Below are 17,856 nucleotides of genomic sequence, written 5' to 3' on the forward strand. Positions count from 1 at the left end.
CTCCACACACTCATGGGACCTGGGAAGTTCAACCATCCCCATCCTTGAGGCAATCACCTGAGTGCTCTTCAAAGTAAATGATTATTGGTTTTTTTTTGTAATGGTCTAAGTGGTTCTGTGGGTTTCAGATTCTTTGGGAGATCTCTCCTGGGTCAAGCCTTGACCACCACCTCGCCCTGGGTGATCAAAGCTGCTCTTTAATTCAGCAAGCAATCTCCAGCCCCTGGCAAGGAGACCTGTCAAACCCTCTGACATGAGGAACAGGGTGGAGAACCCAGACCACAACCAGCAAAGTGACTTGCTCCTGCAGTCACCACTGAGGAGCAAACCAGCAATGGTGGCAGCCTGGGGGTCAGGGGGTCTCACTCAACCAGAGCTCCCAGCTTTGCTGGCTGATGCTGGTCCCTTCCCTACCACCCCTGACACCCGAGTTGTCCCATCCCACAGCTGCTGACTCTGCCCCCTCAGCCATCCACAGGAGGTAGCTCTGGCCTGTGCACCCCAGCCACCCCAACCCCCCACTCCAGCACTTCTTCACTATCTACTTTTTTTTTAATTTTATTTTTTAAATTTTTTTGTGTGTTTTGTTCATTTTAAAAAGTAAAAAGTATATGTTCCAAAAAGAGGGACTACAAATCATGGTTTTATTCCTCAGTTGGGCTACTGGACCAAACTACTCAGAGGGAAGGCTCAACTACCACCTTCAAAGGCAAAAGAAAGCTAAGAACTGGAGCAAAACTCCCACCAGCAAGTGGGTTTGTTCAACTGGGATCGTTGTCCTTAATAAGTTAGTGAGGCAGCCCAGGATGGGGCCGTGTCCTCAGTGACCAGGGATCTGCACCCAGACAGGGCTGGCATTCCTGCACCTTCTCTGCAGCAGCACGGCCCCACCACCTCGCCCTGGGTGATCAAAGCTGCTCTTTAATTCAGCAAGCAATCTCCAGCCCCTGGCAAGGAGACCTGTCAAACCCTCTGACATGAGGAACAGGGTGGAGAACCCAGACCACAACCAGCAAAGTGACTTGCTCCTGCAGTCACCACTGAGGAGCAAACCAGCAATGGTGGCAGCCTGGGGGTCAGGGGGTCTCACTCAACCAGAGCTCCCAGCTTTGCTGGCTGATGCTGGTCCCTTCCCTACCACCCCTGACACCCGAGTTGTCCCATCCCACAGCTGCTGACTCTGCCCCCTCAGCCATCCACAGGAGGTAGCTCTGGCCTGTGCACCCCAGCCACCCCAACCCCCCACTCCAGCACTTCTTCACTATCTACTTTTTTTTTATTTTATTATTTTTTAAATTTTTTTGTGTGTTTTGTTCATTTTAAAAAGTAAAAAGTATATGTTCCAAAAAGAGGGACTACAAATCATGGTTTTATTCCTCAGTTGGGCTACTGGACCAAACTACTCAGAGGGAAGGCTCAACTACCACCTTCAAAGGCAAAAGAAAGCTAAGAACTGGAGCAAAACTCCCACCAGCAAGTGGGTTTGTTCAACTGGGATCGTTGTCCTTAATAAGTTAGTGAGGCAGCCCAGGATGGGGCCGTGTCCTCAGTGACCAGGGATCTGCACCCAGACAGGGCTGGCATTTCTGCACCTTCTCTGCAGCAGCACGGCCCGGTTTTCCTTCTCTGCTCACCAGACTGGTTTGGGATCCCATCCTGATGCTTTGCTCTACCTGGAGAGCCCAAAACACTCCAGCCCAGGGGGAGCAGGAGCTGCATCCAGCAGCTCAGCCAAGGCCTTCGCTTCTTACCCTCCCCGGGAGAACCCAAAGCTCAAAACACCAAGATGGAAGAAACCAGAGTCCAGCCCAGGCTGAAAGGCAAGCAGACCAGAGCGTGAAGGACTCCCCAGCAGCAACATGGAGGCACCACTGGCATCTTGCCTGGAAGGAATTCCCAAAGGAATGCTGAGCACTGCCAAGGTCACAGCGGTGTGGGGAGGGGGGGACAGACTGTGTGTACATGTGCTTGCAGGGGGGGTGTGCACAGACACGGCCGGTGGGAGGGAAGAGCCTCCCAAGGGAACAGAAGGTAACTGAGGAGTTTCATTTTTGGTCACCACTATGTTGCTGTAGAAGTTCCTTCTTCCTGGGCTGCTTAGGGAGCGGCCGAGGCCGGCGGGGCTCCTGCTGGAGGGGGGGTCACCCCTTCTGCTGGTGGGGGCGGCTGGGCCGGAGGGGGATCTGCAAAAACCAGCAGAGAAACAGTGAGCAGGGACCACAGAACCCTTCTGGAGGGAAAAGCCCTGTAAGATCATGCAGCCCACCCGTTCCCCCAGTCCTGCCCCATGTCCCTCAGCACCATCTCCAGGGCTTGGAAACCCCTCCAGGGATGGGGACTCCCCCCCTGCCCTGGGCAGCCTGGGCCAGGCCCTGACAACCCTTGCCAGGAAGGAATTGTTCCCCAGATCCAACCTCCACCTCCCCTGGCACAACTTGAGGCCGGTTCCTCTTGTCCCATCCCTTGTTCCTGGGGAGCAGAGCCCGACCCCCCTGGCTCCAACCTCCTCTCAGGCAGCTGCAGAGCCAGCAGGTCTCCCCTCAGCCTCCTTTGCTCCAGGCTGGACACCCCCAGCTCCCTCAGCTGCTCCTGCTCACACTTGTGCTCCAGCCCCTTCCCCAGCTCCCTTGCCCTTCTCTGGACACGCTCCAGCCCCTCCATGTCCTCCTTGTCCTGAGGGGCCCAGACCTGAGCCCAGCATTCCAGGTGCCCCCTCCCCAGTGCCAAGCACAGGAGGGGCTGACAGTGGAGAAGGAACCCAAGGCCAAGGTGTCTATAAGCCACACCAGACACATCCATCCAAGGGGAAAGTAGGAAGGACTGGCCCCAGAAATGACCATCATTGCAGCTTCTCCAACTTTTAAGCTCCACATGGAGCTTCACTGAGTGTTTCATTGAGCTTTTCAACCACCAAGCACTGCGTGGACTCCAGCAGAGGAAAAGAACATCCCTGTTTCTCCCAGCAGTGTGAGGCACACAGCTCAGAACCTGGCCAAGTTCACATCCAGCAACTTCCAGAGCTGGAACGAGCATTTCTCATCTCCCAGCTCTGTGCTCCAACCTCCTGATGATGGCTCTTTTGTATTTACAGTAGATGGAACAATGCACCTTCTACAGCCAGAGCCTGCACTTAAGCTCTGAATATGTAGGTTAAAGGAGAGAAATCCACAGATGCACCAAGTGGGAGGAAAGAAATGAAGGATACAAAAGGGCAGCTTTTGTGCAGAGAGGAGATGCTAATGGAACATGACTGACTTGCTCAGTAGGGGAGAGAAAAAACCCTAGAAATTAAGGTAAGGGAACACAGCAAGCAGGAATACAACCTGACATCAGATATTCCCAGTGGCAGAGGCTCAGAAAAAGGGCAGGAAAACTAAGGAAAGCTGGAGCAGCAGCAGAAGGAGCAAAGCAGCTTTTCAGGTTCACTCTGATGGGTCAGCACTCAGCAACACCTTCAGCTGAAGCCCAAATGGGATGGTTTTCCCAGGTATTTTTTGAGAGGTACTACAAGGGATCACAATTCCTCCCCATCTGGTGCTAGTTACTCTAACATTTTGGGGTAAGACTGGTGGTGCTGGAGCAGAGCAGCAGCTTGTCCCAGGCTGCAACTAATACAGGCAAATTTCTTGAGGAACCTGGGACCCAGGATCCTGCTCCAGCCCCACCAGCTTTTCTTTCAGAAACCCACCAGGGTTTCTGAGTCTGGCCCCATTCAAACCACGTTCCCCCAGTGGCTACTGACTTCAGACTTTTTGGCTGGCATAAATCAGCTTCATTTTTGGAGGTGGAGGTATGAATACCATGTAAGGAACATTCCCACTAAACCTTTTGCTTCCTCCTCATCAGGACTCCCCCTCTCCTTAATTTCACAGTGCTCAGTTTCCAGGAAGGCATTGAGCTGAATGATACTCTCACCTCCACTGTGTAAGGATTCAGCTACAGTTAATTCCCAAACCTCTGCTGTGCATTCTTCCTCAGTCCAGACAGAGGTTTTTGATGATGACCACAGAGCTTTAGTGCCATTATAAATAAAATAAGGGATGTTATAAATAAAATAAAGGACAATGGATTATACGTTTAGATGCCTAGAGGGGAGAGAAGCACTTAAAGCTTCAAGCACACCTCTGGCACCAGCCCTGGGCTGCCAGTGTGCACAGATCCTATTATTCCTGCAGCAGATCAAGGGGTTTCAACCACAATGACTTTTGCAAGCAACAGAAAAGCCACCCCAGGTGGAATGAAAATGTTCTGTGCAGCAGATGCACTTACACATGCCGTTGGGAGCTGCGAGAGGAACACGAGGTCCAATGAGATTCCCTGACATGGGGGACATGCCAGGTGGGGGGGGACCACCACTGGCTGGATGGATGTTGGCTGACACACTTGGCATCATCCGGCCTGGCATGGGTTGTCCAGGGATCATGGAGCCAGGTCCTGGCATCTGACCTGCAAGAGAAGAGGAGAGACATGATCATGAGACTCAGGTGAAACATGGAAGAGATAAGGAGGGGAAAACAGAGTCTAATTCTCCAAGCATCAAGAAACACCTTCCAGATGCCCAGTAGAACAGGAATTCTTTACTATGAGGGTGCTGAAACACCCAGAGAGTTGCCCACAGAGGTGATGGAGGCCCCATCCCTGGAGAGATTCAAGGTCAAGCTTGATGGGGCTCTGAGCAACCTGAACTAGTTGAAGATGTCCCTGCTCACTCCAGGGGGTTGGACTAGATGGTCTTGAAAGGTCCCTTCCAACCCAACACATTCCATGATTCCAACAAGAGTCTTGTGCACGAGAGCCAACTCCATACATGCTCCAAGCACTGAAGGAAACACCTTTTCATCCCCTCAGAGTCAACACATTCCCCTCAGGAAGAACCACGGGGTCCTTGTCACCTCTCAGAAGCAGCAGCACAGGAAGCACAAGGAAGGCAACACAATCCAACCCCAACATTTTACTGAACCCCTTCACCTAAATGAAGGCACAGGGAACAAACTGCAGTAGAATGAGAAGGCATCAAAGTAAGAGCCTTGGTGAAAAAGAGCAGCTGTGAAGTCTAATGGATTCATTTAATGGGAGAACTGAAAACACAGAGTTAAAAACTGGGCTGTAAAGGCACTGCCACTATAAACCCCCCTGTTCTGACGTGAGGAGGGTTCCAGTGGGTCTCCCTCATGGATCAGCTCCATAAGAGACCTTCATGTTTCAGCTGCACGAAGGAACCACTGGGATCCCCCTGCTTCAGGCACCCACAACTTGCTGATTGATGCTTTAAAACCTCATTTGAGGAGATTATTTTGCATAATCCAATTACATTTACTTTTCTACACTTAAATAAAGGTACAGTATTTTAGCTGGAAAAGCAGCTATTAGGCGTGGATCGTCAAGGCTTCCTCCAGAAGAGCTTGTTCCACCCCAAACCCCAGGCAATGATGTGGAATAAAGTGGGATGACAGAACCCTTGAACAAAAAAACGAAAGGCTGTGAACACAGGAAGAGCTTCACTGTCACACCAGAGCAAAGCCAAGGGAGTGGGAGCTCTGGACTGGGGGCTGACTCAACACTTGGGCACAAAGATGAGGAACTCTTCCTTCAGCTCAGCTTCAGAACAAAAGCTTTGAGGAATATTTGGTTGAAATCTGTCACTTCCACGTTCTAGGATGTCAGGGAACTGCACCAGCTCAGCAGCTGCTGCCTGAAAGAGGCAGGTTACAGCCCTTGGCAAATGTCCTCCAGTCAGAGGTAGGACCATACAGGTTCACCTGCACAGCCTGGACATGAGATGCAGCAGCTTCAGAGGGAAGAGTGGACTAGTCTGCACCCTGATGCTTGGGAATTTATGGCCTAGAAGAATAATGATCTGCACTTTAAAGTAACCCTGGTGGTCAAGAAGCAAAACTTGCCCTTTTGAAACTCCCTACACTACAGACAACTCAGCCTGATGGTCACACCCCACACTCTGACAGAGGTGAACTCCACCAACCATCTCAAATCCTTCTCCACCACTGCCCTTCTGCAGAAGGGCACTCCAAGCATGCAGGAACATCTACTGACCAATGGTTAAAAAAGAAAAAAAACACAACACAAGTAGATTAACTTGCTCCACATGGGCCTGGTGGTGCTGAACCCTATATCCACAGGGACTCTGAAGCATCAAAATATGAAAACATGATATTGGAGCTCCTGGTCATGCAAGGAAGAGGTCCATGGGCCAACCTGATGCTGCTTGATCACAGGAGCCTGCAAACAGCTGCCATGAAGCTCTACAGAAACCATCAGCTCTCTCAAGCCCCCCAGAAGCAGAGCACTTTGGCTGCCTCCCCCACGTTGCTCCTCAGGGCACTTCCTGCCCTTTCCAGCACTACCCGTTAGAGCAGCAGCCAACCAACCAGAAAAGCTGCACAGATCTGAGCCTTTCATCCTCTCCTTTGTCCCCAGCATTAACAACATATTTTCTGCTCTGGTGATGAAGGTTTTTTTAAAGAAGCCCCTCGGAATCCTCAGCATCATAAAGGAGGGAGGAAACTTGGGACATTTCCTAAAACTACATGATGTGCCTTTGTGAGTAACTCGAGGTGACCAAGTCCTACACACCACAAGAGCTCCAGTGTCTGGTTTCCTTTCTGTAGGCAAGTTGAGGTGGATGTTCCTCAGTATGACCCATGTGCCTTCCCCTCCTCTGCTGTAAGAGAACCTCAGGAGGTCTCCGGTCCAATGTCCTCTCAAAGCAGGGTCAGCTCTGAGGTCAGAGCAGGTTGCTCAGGGCTTTGGCTTTTCCTAAATGCACCAGGAATTGAGACTCCACCACCTCCCTCTACTCCTCTACAACCTGTTGCAGTGCTTGACCTCCTTATATCCAGCTGAAACCTCTCATGTTCCAGCTGTGCTCTAACAACTGCTGAGTGGTGGAGGAGGATAATCACAGGCTCTGGGTTGGAAGTCACCTTAAAGATCTTCTAGTTCCAACCCCTCTGCCATGGGCAGGGACACCTCCCACCAGCCCAGGCTGCTCCAAGCCCCATCCAACCTGCCCTTCAACACTGCCAGGGATGGGGCAGCCACAGCTTCCTTGTGCACCCTGGGCCAGTCTCACCACCCTCACACCAAAAAATGTCTCCCTAACATCCAATCTAAATTTCTCCTCTTCCAGTTTAAAGCCATTCCCCCTTGTCCCATCGCTACGTGCCCTTACAACAAGTCCTTATAAAATCTATTCTTGTTGGATCTCACAAGGCTTCAGCCAGCCCGTTCCCCCAGCCTGGCTGAGCTCTCCAGCCTGGCCACCTGGCCCTCAGGTGGATGAGCAGATCATACTGGAGATTACAGCAGACAAGGCATGAATTTACTGCTGCTGGCATCTGGGCATCTGTTCTGCTCCAGCTCGCTCCAAGATGAGGAGTGGGCAGAAGGGCATGGCAGGCAACACAGGAACATTATCACCCAAAGCAACTACCAGCCATGGCCAAGACCTAAGGACATGGTTGAGACTTAACAACATGATCATCTACTGGTGTTAGAAGTGGGTCAAGAGCTGCAGGATCAGTCCCATCAAGAGCCAGAACACAACTGGGTTTGAAATGGCCCAAACCTGACCTTCTGTAGGCTTTGTAATCAGTTCTGTACTAGTGCTGAGCTCCTATGAAACTTCAGCTTGGAGCTTCAAACAGGAGCAGAGCACGTAGACAACAAGCAAGGAGTTCTCCATCCCTGAAGGCAGAAAGCAGGCTGGGGTAGGGACAAGCTCAGCCTGACCAGACCTGCTGGGAAGCACAGCCCGTTGGAGCAGGCGGCTGCACGGGGGCAACGTCCTCACCTCTTCAACTCAAAGAAGTTACTTTCCAGGAAAAATTCACATTCTTCTCCATTTAGCTGTGCAAGAAGCAGCTTTTATCTTCAGCAGCTGCTTCTGCAAACACAGACTCAGAGCCCACAATAGGAGACAGATCCCCATGGGTCCCTTTTGTTGCCGAGGCAAGGAGGGGATCTGAGCACCTGCCTCACTGTCCTGATAAGCTGCACGTTCCTGGTCAGTTTATAGTCTCCTAGTGAACTTGAAATGATATTTAATAGAAACGTGGACTCAGTGTAGAGACTCTGGCAAACAAGTAATGCCCCTCAGGGAGCAAGTCTGCATGGGGGAAGAGATGACAGCTTATCACACACCTAAGGGGACTGACCCAGGAGACAGACTCACAACCTGCTCCTCAGAAGTCCCATTTGCTGGAGAATAGAGCAATAGTATTTTTGCTCTCATGCCATAAAGAACCCTGGCTTGAGTAGATTTTTAATGAAACCCTCTTTTTTTTTAAGCCCCCCAAAACACCCAAAGAATTGCAGCTCAGAAGCAAAGGCAGATAGAAGGCAACTCGAGGTGCTGGGGACAGGAGCTGAACTTGGCCAAGAAACTGGAGACAAAATAAGGCCCAAAGAAACAGAGGGCCTTGGAGCAAAGGGATAGCAAAGATACAACGATGAGGGGTGTTATTCACTGGCAAAATTAAGATTGATTTGGAAATAAAAATGTAAAAACTGGGAAAATGCAGATCTCAGAAGACCAGGAAAGCTGGGAACTGAGAAATCCCCAGCCTGGGAGCTGCCTGACAGGAGCCTCAGCCTCTCCAAGCATAACCTGGGCATCCTCTTTCCAACCCCACATGCCTACAGGATTCCCTCTGCACTAATGAAGTGATTAATATTAAAAAAACCCTCTTCTGCAGCACATGAAGCTGGATCAGCCTTACGACACGCCGAGTGGCTTCACAGGAGGTCTCATCTCTAATGTTGAGCAAGATGTGGAGAGAAAGGCCATGAAATCCACAGGAATGCCAAGATTCAAGGGCAATGTTTTACATTAAAAATCAACCACTAAACAGAAATTAAATCAACTTTGAAATGTTGTTTCTTCATCAATTCCAAGTGTTCATTACTACAAATCTCATAATGATGCTAAGGGGGGAAGCACCCTCCTACCTGAACCAAGGAGTCTGGAGAGCTTCCCCCCCCCCTTTTAAATGATGGAGATTTATCAGTAAGTGGCACTTCACCTTTTCTGAAGACCCCCAGAAGCTGAGCTGCTCCTCAGTTTGAGCACAGGGCTGGCTGTCCATTTTTTTGCCTTCCTGACATGGAATGTACAAATTTTATCTTAAAAGTAGCTTAAGGTGCTTGCAGAGGAACAATCCTATCACAGACTCAACTTTAAAATGCTCAAGTTGAGCAGTAATCAAGCAACACCCAAGCTAAGTGGGATTTAAGCAAGAGAAAATTGCTGCTACTACTGTGGCAAAAAATGAAGCCCTATTTCTACAGAGATGATACATTTCTTTCCTTTTACAAGAGATCCTGCTTCAAGACAGCAGCTCAAGCATAAAATGTGGAAGTGTGACCTACATAAGGGGCAGAGCTTAAAAGCAGCAGACGCAGGAAGAGATAAAGCCAAAAGGTTCAATAAAATGAGATTTAGCAGACTAAAAAAAAGCCCCTTCCACGTGTGAGGTTGTAGACATTTCCTGACACGTGCCCTGAAACGTTCCACTACTACCAACCTGCCACTGCTGAGCCACGTTCAGTGAAATGGATGAGGAATGATTTTTAAAGGATCTCCAAGGTATTTATCTTTACTAAATACGTCTCCACCTCTATTAAATCAGCCACTTGAGGAGCACTGGAGTGGGAAACAGTTTCAGTGTTTTTGTTTCGCTGCAGCAGCCGCCGGAGCGTGATGCTCAAAGCCTGGAGCCCTTCAGCCCCTCCTGCACCTCCCTCCCTGGTCACCATTCCAAGGAAAACCTGGCAACGCTGGCAGCACGATGTGCAGGGAGTCCCTCCTTTGGCAGATGGGATTTTGGAGCAGGGGGAAAAGCTGGCTGCACTCCAGCACTCCTCTGCTCTCTGGAGAGGAACTGCTGTGCTGGAATCTCGTTCTCCTACTACTGTGTTATTTCACATTCCTGGAATGGGAAGAAGAGAATCACTCCTGGGAATGCACTGCGAGATAAGCTCCTTCCCACCAGGAACAATTTTTGGAAGGAGCAGAAATCTGTACCTCTGGCCACCCTCCCTGACACGTCCTCTCCTCGGCACGTCCTCCCCGGCACGCACTGCAGCAGACAGTCCCAGAGCCAGGAACTGTGAATAATTAACCACGAGAACTCATTTAGCATCGCCTCTCGGGGGAGAGGCAGCATTTCCACTTCACTGGCATCCTGCATTTCTGCTGAGGATGGAGGCAGCAGCATCCCAACGCTGGGCTGCACCCTGCCAGGCTCTGACAGCCACGCCTGGGGACTCACCATTATTTTTCTACAAAACACATATGATGGAAGATCCTTTGTTGAGAAGTTGTGTCACACCAGGAAGGACAACCAGGCTGCAGGGCAGCACCAGCAACCTTCAAATATTAATGCACCTTCAATAATACATTCTGGTAAGGAGTCAGGAGCAGCTCAAACTTGCTGGAGAAGCTCTGCAGATGTTAAGACTGTGCAGTGGAGGCACCAAAATATCATCCAGCATCCTCAGAGGAATCACTGCTCTCTGGTTGGCTCTTATTTTGTGTTCCAGCCCCAGGATGCCTCGTCCCCAGGCAGGTTTTCAAATAGTCAAGGACATAGTGAGGGCACCCAACGTGGCTTTGATGTTTCTGTATCACCAACACCTTGCAGATCCACAACTACACACATATTATGGCACCAGGGACCAACACTGCAAACACATTTCCCAGCCTTTTGTCTGATTGTCCCTGCACGTCTCCTGCCAGCACGTCAGAACGTGCCCTGGATAAAAAGGAAGCACTGACAGTTCTTAGAAAACATTCACCTAAAGGAAGGGAAATCCAAAATCCTTACACACACCAAAAAGCCCTGGAACTGCCACCAGTCCAATAACGAGGTCAACCCAGTAGCTCCATTTCAAGCCACGAGTATTAAATAATGAAATGCACACCACTTCCCTGAAAATCCACCAGCCCAGGGGCACTTGTGAAGCTTTCTCTGGAACAGCTCAACCACTGACAGAAAATGATGCAAAACAGACTGGGGGGAAAAGGTTGTTAAAGTTACTCATCCAGCCATAGTGGAAAACATATCCTGACCTTATTCCATTTCTGCTTTGGGTCAGAAATTATTTACTCACTGCAAATTCCCCTTTGGAGGGAAGAGTTAATTAATACCAGCTATTAATACATCTCTCTCTATTCCCAAAAGAATCCCAGGGAGTTTCTCACGTTACACATCACCAGTATCACTCCAGCAGGGCACTTAGCATTGCACAGATAATCAGAACAGTGCACAAAGAAATCAATAATGTGCTTCAAATGGTCCAACCAGCAGCAAGGCTGGAGACACAGGAAGACACTGGGAATTTTCTTCCCTGTTTTAGTTACAAGGCAGAGCTTGGCACGGTGAAATTGGAATCCAGTTTTATTTTCCTATTTTAGACATCTTTGTTCTGGGGGAAAGAACAAAATAAGCTCAGTCAAAATGATCTTAAAGTAAAAAAAAGTGGGCAATGAGCTAGGAGAGGGGCTTGTTTGAAATCAGTGCCCATGCCCAAGGGAAAAAAAAAAACCAACAAACTGGTCCCAGAGCTCTATTTCACAGAATCACCATAGATTCATAGAATGGTTTGGGTTGGAAGGGCCCTTAAAGATCTCCCAGTCCCACCCCTGCATGGGCAGGGACACCTCCCAGCAGCCCAGGCTGCTCCAAGCCCCATCCAACCTGCCCTTCAACACTGCCAGGGATGGGGCAGCCACAGCTTCCCTGGGCAACCTGGGCCAGGCTCTCCCCACCCTCACAGCACAGAATTTCTCCCTCCCATCTCAGCTCCAGCTCCCTCTGCCAGCTGGAAACCCTTCCCCCTGCTCCCATCCCTCCCTGCCCTTGTCCCAAGTCCCTCCCCAGCTTTCCTGGAGCCCCTTCAGGCACTGGAAGCTGCTCTCAGGTCTCCCTGGAGCCTTCTCTTCTCCAGGCTGAACACCCCAACTGTCTCCAGAAGTGGTCACAATACTCCGGGGGAAGGTCTTGAGAGCAGAGGGGGAGAATCACCCCCCTTGATTTGCTGGCCATGCCTTTTAGATGCAGCCCAGAAGACAGGTTGTTCAAGCCCAAATCTCCATTTCAGGTGGTTAGACTCAAAGCTCTATAACCACCCAGCCTTGCTGCTTGCTACAACCAGCAAAAGGACCCAGAAAGAACAGCCATGGGAGAAGCAGCAAATCCTTTTAGGTAGCCTCCCTGCTGTGTGATGTGGAGTGTCCACTGGACAATTGCTGCTTGAAGGAGGATTCTCCAGGAGCTCTCCTCTCTGGAGGAGCTCTGCTGGATCCATTTTCTCTCTCCCCAAAACTGCTCATGGGCACTGGCCTCTGGACTTATTTCAGCTCTGCAGCACATCCCAAGGAATCCTACAGTCCAGCAGCACCAGATGTGGCCATGCTGATGGAAAGCAGCTCACTGCAAAGGCTGACCCTGGGCTGGAGATGTTCACCAGCTCTGCCCAGACTGATCCTCCACTGACCCCTCTTTTCCTTGTCCCACTTGAACCATGTTCTCCAAGTGCATCCAGAGACTGACAGTGAAGCTAAACAACGTTTTTCTGGAAAGCCCTTCACCATTAACTTTCAGTTAAGAGACCTGGCTTAACTGCTGCTGTCTCTGGATGCAGAGAAGCAGGGAGTAGGAATTTCTTTCTCCCCTTCCATTTATAAATGCCTTTTCAGATCCTTTCATCACTCTTGTTTCCTACCATCTCTTCAGCTTTCATCAATCACTTTAAAGACATCAGACTTAGCATTTTGTTCATGGTCTACTGAGCCAACAGTTACACTTTCAGTCACTATTAAGGTCAGAAACCTGTTTGAAAACATCAGTGAGAACCAAGGTAAAGTCTGGAGTTAAAACCAGGCAGCTGAGCAGGAAATGGTGCAGGGTATTTCCATCTCCAGCTCCCCTCGGGGCTGTGTTGGAAGGTTGCCCACGGGTGCTTCTCATTTACTGCTGGGTTGGTTTGGGATTTTTCTTGACTGCAAACTGACCTGCTCAGCTCCTCCCGAGGAGCTGCCAGACAGCCCAGCAGGCAGGCACTTCTCTAGGGCTCCAAGAACCTCCTTGCACCTCAATCAGGAATTACACCATGGTATTTATCACTGAGGTTTCTTAGCACTGGCCACCTCAGGGACAGCAGGTTGTCACTGGGGAGAAGTTAAGAACTTGGATAAGAAAGCAGCTCCTCCTTCTTACAAAAGCACATCAAGCCAGAGCTTCATCTACAGGACTAAGAACAGCAAAAAAGAGCTTCCAGTTTTCTTCTGCAAGTGCAGCTCAGTGCTGGCCATGCCTTTTAGATGCAGCCCAGAAGACAGGTTGTTCAAGCCCAAATCTCCATTTCAGGTGGTTAGACTCAAAGCTCTATAACCACCCAGCCTTGCTGCTTGCTACAACCAGCAAAAGGACCCAGAAAGAACAGCCATGGGAGAAGCAGCAAATCCTTTTAGGAAGCCTCCCTGCTGTGTGATGTGGAGTGTCCACTGGACAATTGCTGCTTGAAGGAGGATTCTCCAGGAGCTCTCCTCTCTGGAGGAGCTCTGCTGGATCCATTTTCTCTCTCCCCAAAACTGCTCATGGGCACTGGCCTCTGGACTTATTTCAGCTCTGCAGCACATCCCAAGGAATCCTACAGTCCAGCAGCACCAGATGTGGCCATGCTGATGGAAAGCAGCTCACTGCAAAGGCTGACCCTGGGCTGGAGATGTTCACCAGCTCTGCCCAGACTGATCCTCCACTGACCCCTCTTTTCCTTGTCCCACTTGAACCATGTTCTCCAAGTGCATCCAGAGACTGACAGTGAAGCTAAACAACGTTTTTCTGGAAAGCCCTTCACCATTAACTTTCAGTTAAGAGACCTGGCTTAACTGCTGCTGTCTCTGGATGCAGAGAAGCAGGGAGTAGGAATTTCTTTTTCTCCCCTTCCATTTATAAATGCCTTTTCAGATCCTTTCATCACTCTTGTTTCCTACCATCTCTTCAGCTTTCATCAATCACTTTAAAGACATCAGACTTAGCATTTTGTTCATGGTCTACTGAGCCAACAGTTACACTTTCAGTCACTATTAAGGTCAGAAACCTGTTTGAAAACATCAGTGAGAACCAAGGTAAAGTCTGGAGTTAAAACCAGGCAGCTGAGCAGGAAATGGTGCAGGGTATTTCCATCTCCAGCTCCCCTCGGGGCTGTGTTGGAAGGTTGCCCACGGGTGCTTCTCATTTACTGCTGGGTTGGTTTGGGATTTTTCTTGACTGCAAACTGACCTGCTCAGCTCCTCCCGAGGAGCTGCCAGACAGCCCAGCAGGCAGGCACTTCTCTAGGGCTCCAAGAACCTCCTTGCACCTCAATCAGGAATTACACCATGGTATTTATCACTGAGGTTTCTTAGCACTGGCCACCTCAGGGACAGCAGGTTGTCACTGGGGAGAAGTTAAGAACTTGGATAAGAAAGCAGCTCCTCCTTCTTACAAAAGCACATCAAGCCAGAGCTTCATCTACAGGACTAAGAACAGCAAAAAAGAGCTTCCAGTTTTCTTCTGCAAGTGCAGCTCAGCCCTCCCCAGCAGAAATTCACCTCCTCACACCCTCCACATGTTGGCATCTCCACCAAGACTGCAGGAGACTCCTGGGCAGGCACACAGTGAGGGCACTTGGAGAGGTGTGAACAACAAGCTGAGCTTCAAGAGCTTGTTTCAAAGGATTCTGAATCTGTAATCAAACTGCAAAAATTGCTGCTGCTCTAGGGATGTACAGGTCTGACATGCCAAGAAGGGACTATCAAAACGCCAAGACATAAAAGCCCTATAAACACACTATAAATGCCCTAAAAATGGGAAGGTAAGGAAAATACATAAGATATGATGGAATTACTCTAGTATTTATCACAGATTCAACACAGAATGATAACAGAATCCCAGCCTGGTTTGGGTGGGAAGAAACCTAAAAGACCACCCAGTCCCACCCCTGCATGGGCAGGGACACCTCCCAGCAGCCCCGGCTGCTCCAAGCCCCATCCAACCTGCCCTTCCAACACTGCCAGGGATGGGGCAGCCACAGCTTCCCTGGGCAACCTAAATAAATTAAAGATCCTTCTGCAGGTTCCCCTACAGAAGCCTTGTTACAATAAGGATTATCACAACAAGGAGCTGTAAGGATTTTAAGTGATAAGGGATTATTTTTTAGCATAAATAATTAGGTGGGGGTGTGCACAGCACAGCCAACTGCTGCCTGCCTCAGTGGGCCATGGGGATTTCTGGAGACACTAACTTCCCATCTGCTGCTCAACACAGACCTTTCCAGCAGAGATTCCCCTGTGATGATCTGCTGATTTCTGGGGGAAAGTCAAATTCTGGGAACCCTGAACTACCTGAACAGAAAAGGAGGTCAACTGGTGACTCACTACCCCTGGGGACTGAGGCCTCCCTGTTACTGTTCACACACAGCCCCAGGCAGGCTCAGTCTGTTGAACTCACTCTGAACTTTCCCACTTCTTCCCTGTGCCCTCAGGTTATACAAAACTCCAAACTATGAAGCCAAGAAACTCTGGCACTTGTGGACTTTCCAAGCCTTTCTAAAAAGCTTCCACTGGAGAGCCTGAAGAAAAGAGATCAGTTTGCTTTCTAGGCAAGATCAGTTGGGCTGTGGTGGATGAAGCAGAGGGGTTTGCATTCAAACTCTCACAGAGACTCTGAATTCTCCCCTTCACAAAATATCAAACTGTCAGATGATAAAAGGCATGACCCTGGGTCCTGTCTCTGTGTGGTGTGAGGCAGCACCAGATGCTTCACAAAGTGCTGAGCCTCACCCCTCAGTCTGCCAGCCTCCAGCAGGAGGGGTGCTGGAAAAGTCAATCTATTGATCAACTTCAATTGAATTTGAAAAGGAGATGTACTGAGTAATTAACACTGTCCTGCACTCCCCCCAGTGCACCCTAGAAGGGATCACTGGGGACACAGGGGGCCTGGGTGCTGATGGGGGGCTGAAGTCATAAGAATTATGGGAACCAAGGCTGTGGGTGCGTTAGAAATCAAGCTCCATTAGTCCCCCCATGAACACAACAATGCACTTCATCTTGTTACATTTCCAGTCTCAAGAGCAGCTTGTAAGTAAGAGCCAGTCTAATGACACACCATGATTTCCCCCCTTTCATCTGTTTTGGCCATTTCTCCAGCCCACAGAGTGTTTCCCCATTCTGCTGTGAACAGACCTTGTCAATACAGACACAGACAGATTGAGCTAAAATACAATTTGAATCTAAAAACCAGATCCCATCTTACCACACTCCCAAGTACAATTCAGCAAAGCAGCTCCCCAGAATGTATCAGCATTAATTTTTCACCCACACGTGCATCATGGAACTAGCTTTGGACTCTTAAAATGACAGTGAACTTCAGCACTCCTATCACAAGACCTCCAACTCCTCCCTTCCTCTCCAGTGAGCAGTACTCTGCATCTGTTGCTTCCACCAAGTTTTACCAGTGTGGAGATACACACAGTTGGATTAGATGCCTCCCATTTTCATGCTCTTCTGCAAACCCTGCTGGTTTACTAAGCAATTCTACTTTTCCAAACCATACACTTAACATGGGTCCCTTCCTGAGACAAAAGCTCCTGCAGCCCTTCTGTTGCCACATCCTATTTTTGATCAACACCCCCAACATTTCAGCTCCTTCAGCAACAACCTAGACAAGATCTTCCAAAATATTTCCAGCTAATAATTGACTGTGTCTTTTTGGAATGGTTTCTGGTCAAGCAGTTAAAAATGGACAAAAGCTGCTCTCCTGGCAGTGCTGAAGGGCAGGTTGGATGGGGCTTGGGGCAGCCTGGGCTGCTGGGAGGTGTCCCTGCCCATGGCAGGGGGTAGGATTGGATGATTTTTAAGGTCCTTCCCAACCCAAACCAGTCTGGGACCCAATGGTTCTGTGAAGAGCCCAGCTCCCTCTTTCTTCCCCTCCTTTTGGGTATTGATCCACACTGTTAAGACATCTCCCCAGACTCCATCTGCCCTTCTGGTCCAGGACCAGGAGCTGTAAACTGAAGCTCTATTACAAGCAGAGCTCCTCTTTCCAGCCAACTGTGTTTCTGTTTTGTAAGCAGCACTGTTATAAACCACCACACAACACAGAGCACCTGTTACACCTGCAGTTCCTCCTGGCAGTGACTCTCCCTCTGCTTTTACTGTTACCAACAGTGATGAACATCAGGGCATTCTCTGCTCCTGCCTCTTACCGGGCTGCGGCGGGTGAGGCGGTGGCATCTGGTGGTGCATCATGGGGTAGGGCGGGGGCTGCTGGTGGGGCAGTAAGCCTGGATGTGCTGGTGCCCCCAGGGGGGTGATGCCAGGCCCCCCGGGGTGCTGGTGAGGCTGCTGGGGGTTCTGGCTGTGCTGCTGCTCCATTTGCTGCCGCGCCCTCAGCTCCGCGTATTTCAGCTGCTCCATGTGAAAGTTCTGGCGTTCGGTCAGAAGCTGCTGCCTCTGCTGCTCCAGCTGCAGGGGGGGTGGAAAAAGGCAAAGGACATAGTTATGAATTACATATTTTAAACGTGTTTCTGCAAATCAAACGTCTCCCCTGCTGACACAGATCTGTCTGATTTCCTGCAGGTTTTGGTGAAGTGTCCAGGTCATTTTCCAGCTGGAAGAGATGAATTCACCTTCTTTTCTTCTAAAGAATCTCTGGGTAACACAACCAACACATCACTCAATGAGTACTGTGCAGAGCATTCAGCCTGCAACACAATTCTAGAAGAAACTGTGTTTTTCCCTCATCTTCTGTGTGTTGCAACAAGGGAAACAGAAACCCAAGGAGATTTGCTAGG

The 17,856-nt window shown here is 49.7% G+C and overlaps 1 protein-coding gene across 1 annotated transcript in view; it reads right to left on the reverse strand.

The window, feature by feature from the left end:
* Positions 1–2,097: 2,097 nt before the first annotated feature.
* The window catches only part of SMARCC1 (SWI/SNF related, matrix associated, actin dependent regulator of chromatin, subfamily c, member 1), an 85,661-nt gene continuing 69,902 nt past the window's right edge, over positions 2,098–17,856 (reverse strand). The window contains exons 25-27 of the mRNA XM_010008543.1: positions 17,269–17,527; positions 4,270–4,446; positions 2,098–2,183 (exon numbers count right to left, since the gene is read on the reverse strand). Of these exons, the coding sequence (XP_010006845.1) occupies positions 2,098–2,183; positions 4,270–4,446; positions 17,269–17,527 (522 nt within the window). The remainder of the gene's footprint in view (positions 2,184–4,269; positions 4,447–17,268; positions 17,528–17,856) is intronic.

This window comes from Chaetura pelagica, unplaced genomic scaffold, assembly GCF_000747805.2.
Source record: "Chaetura pelagica isolate M959 unplaced genomic scaffold, ChaPel_1.0 scaffold612, whole genome shotgun sequence".
Taxonomy (NCBI): domain Eukaryota; kingdom Metazoa; phylum Chordata; class Aves; order Apodiformes; family Apodidae; genus Chaetura; species Chaetura pelagica.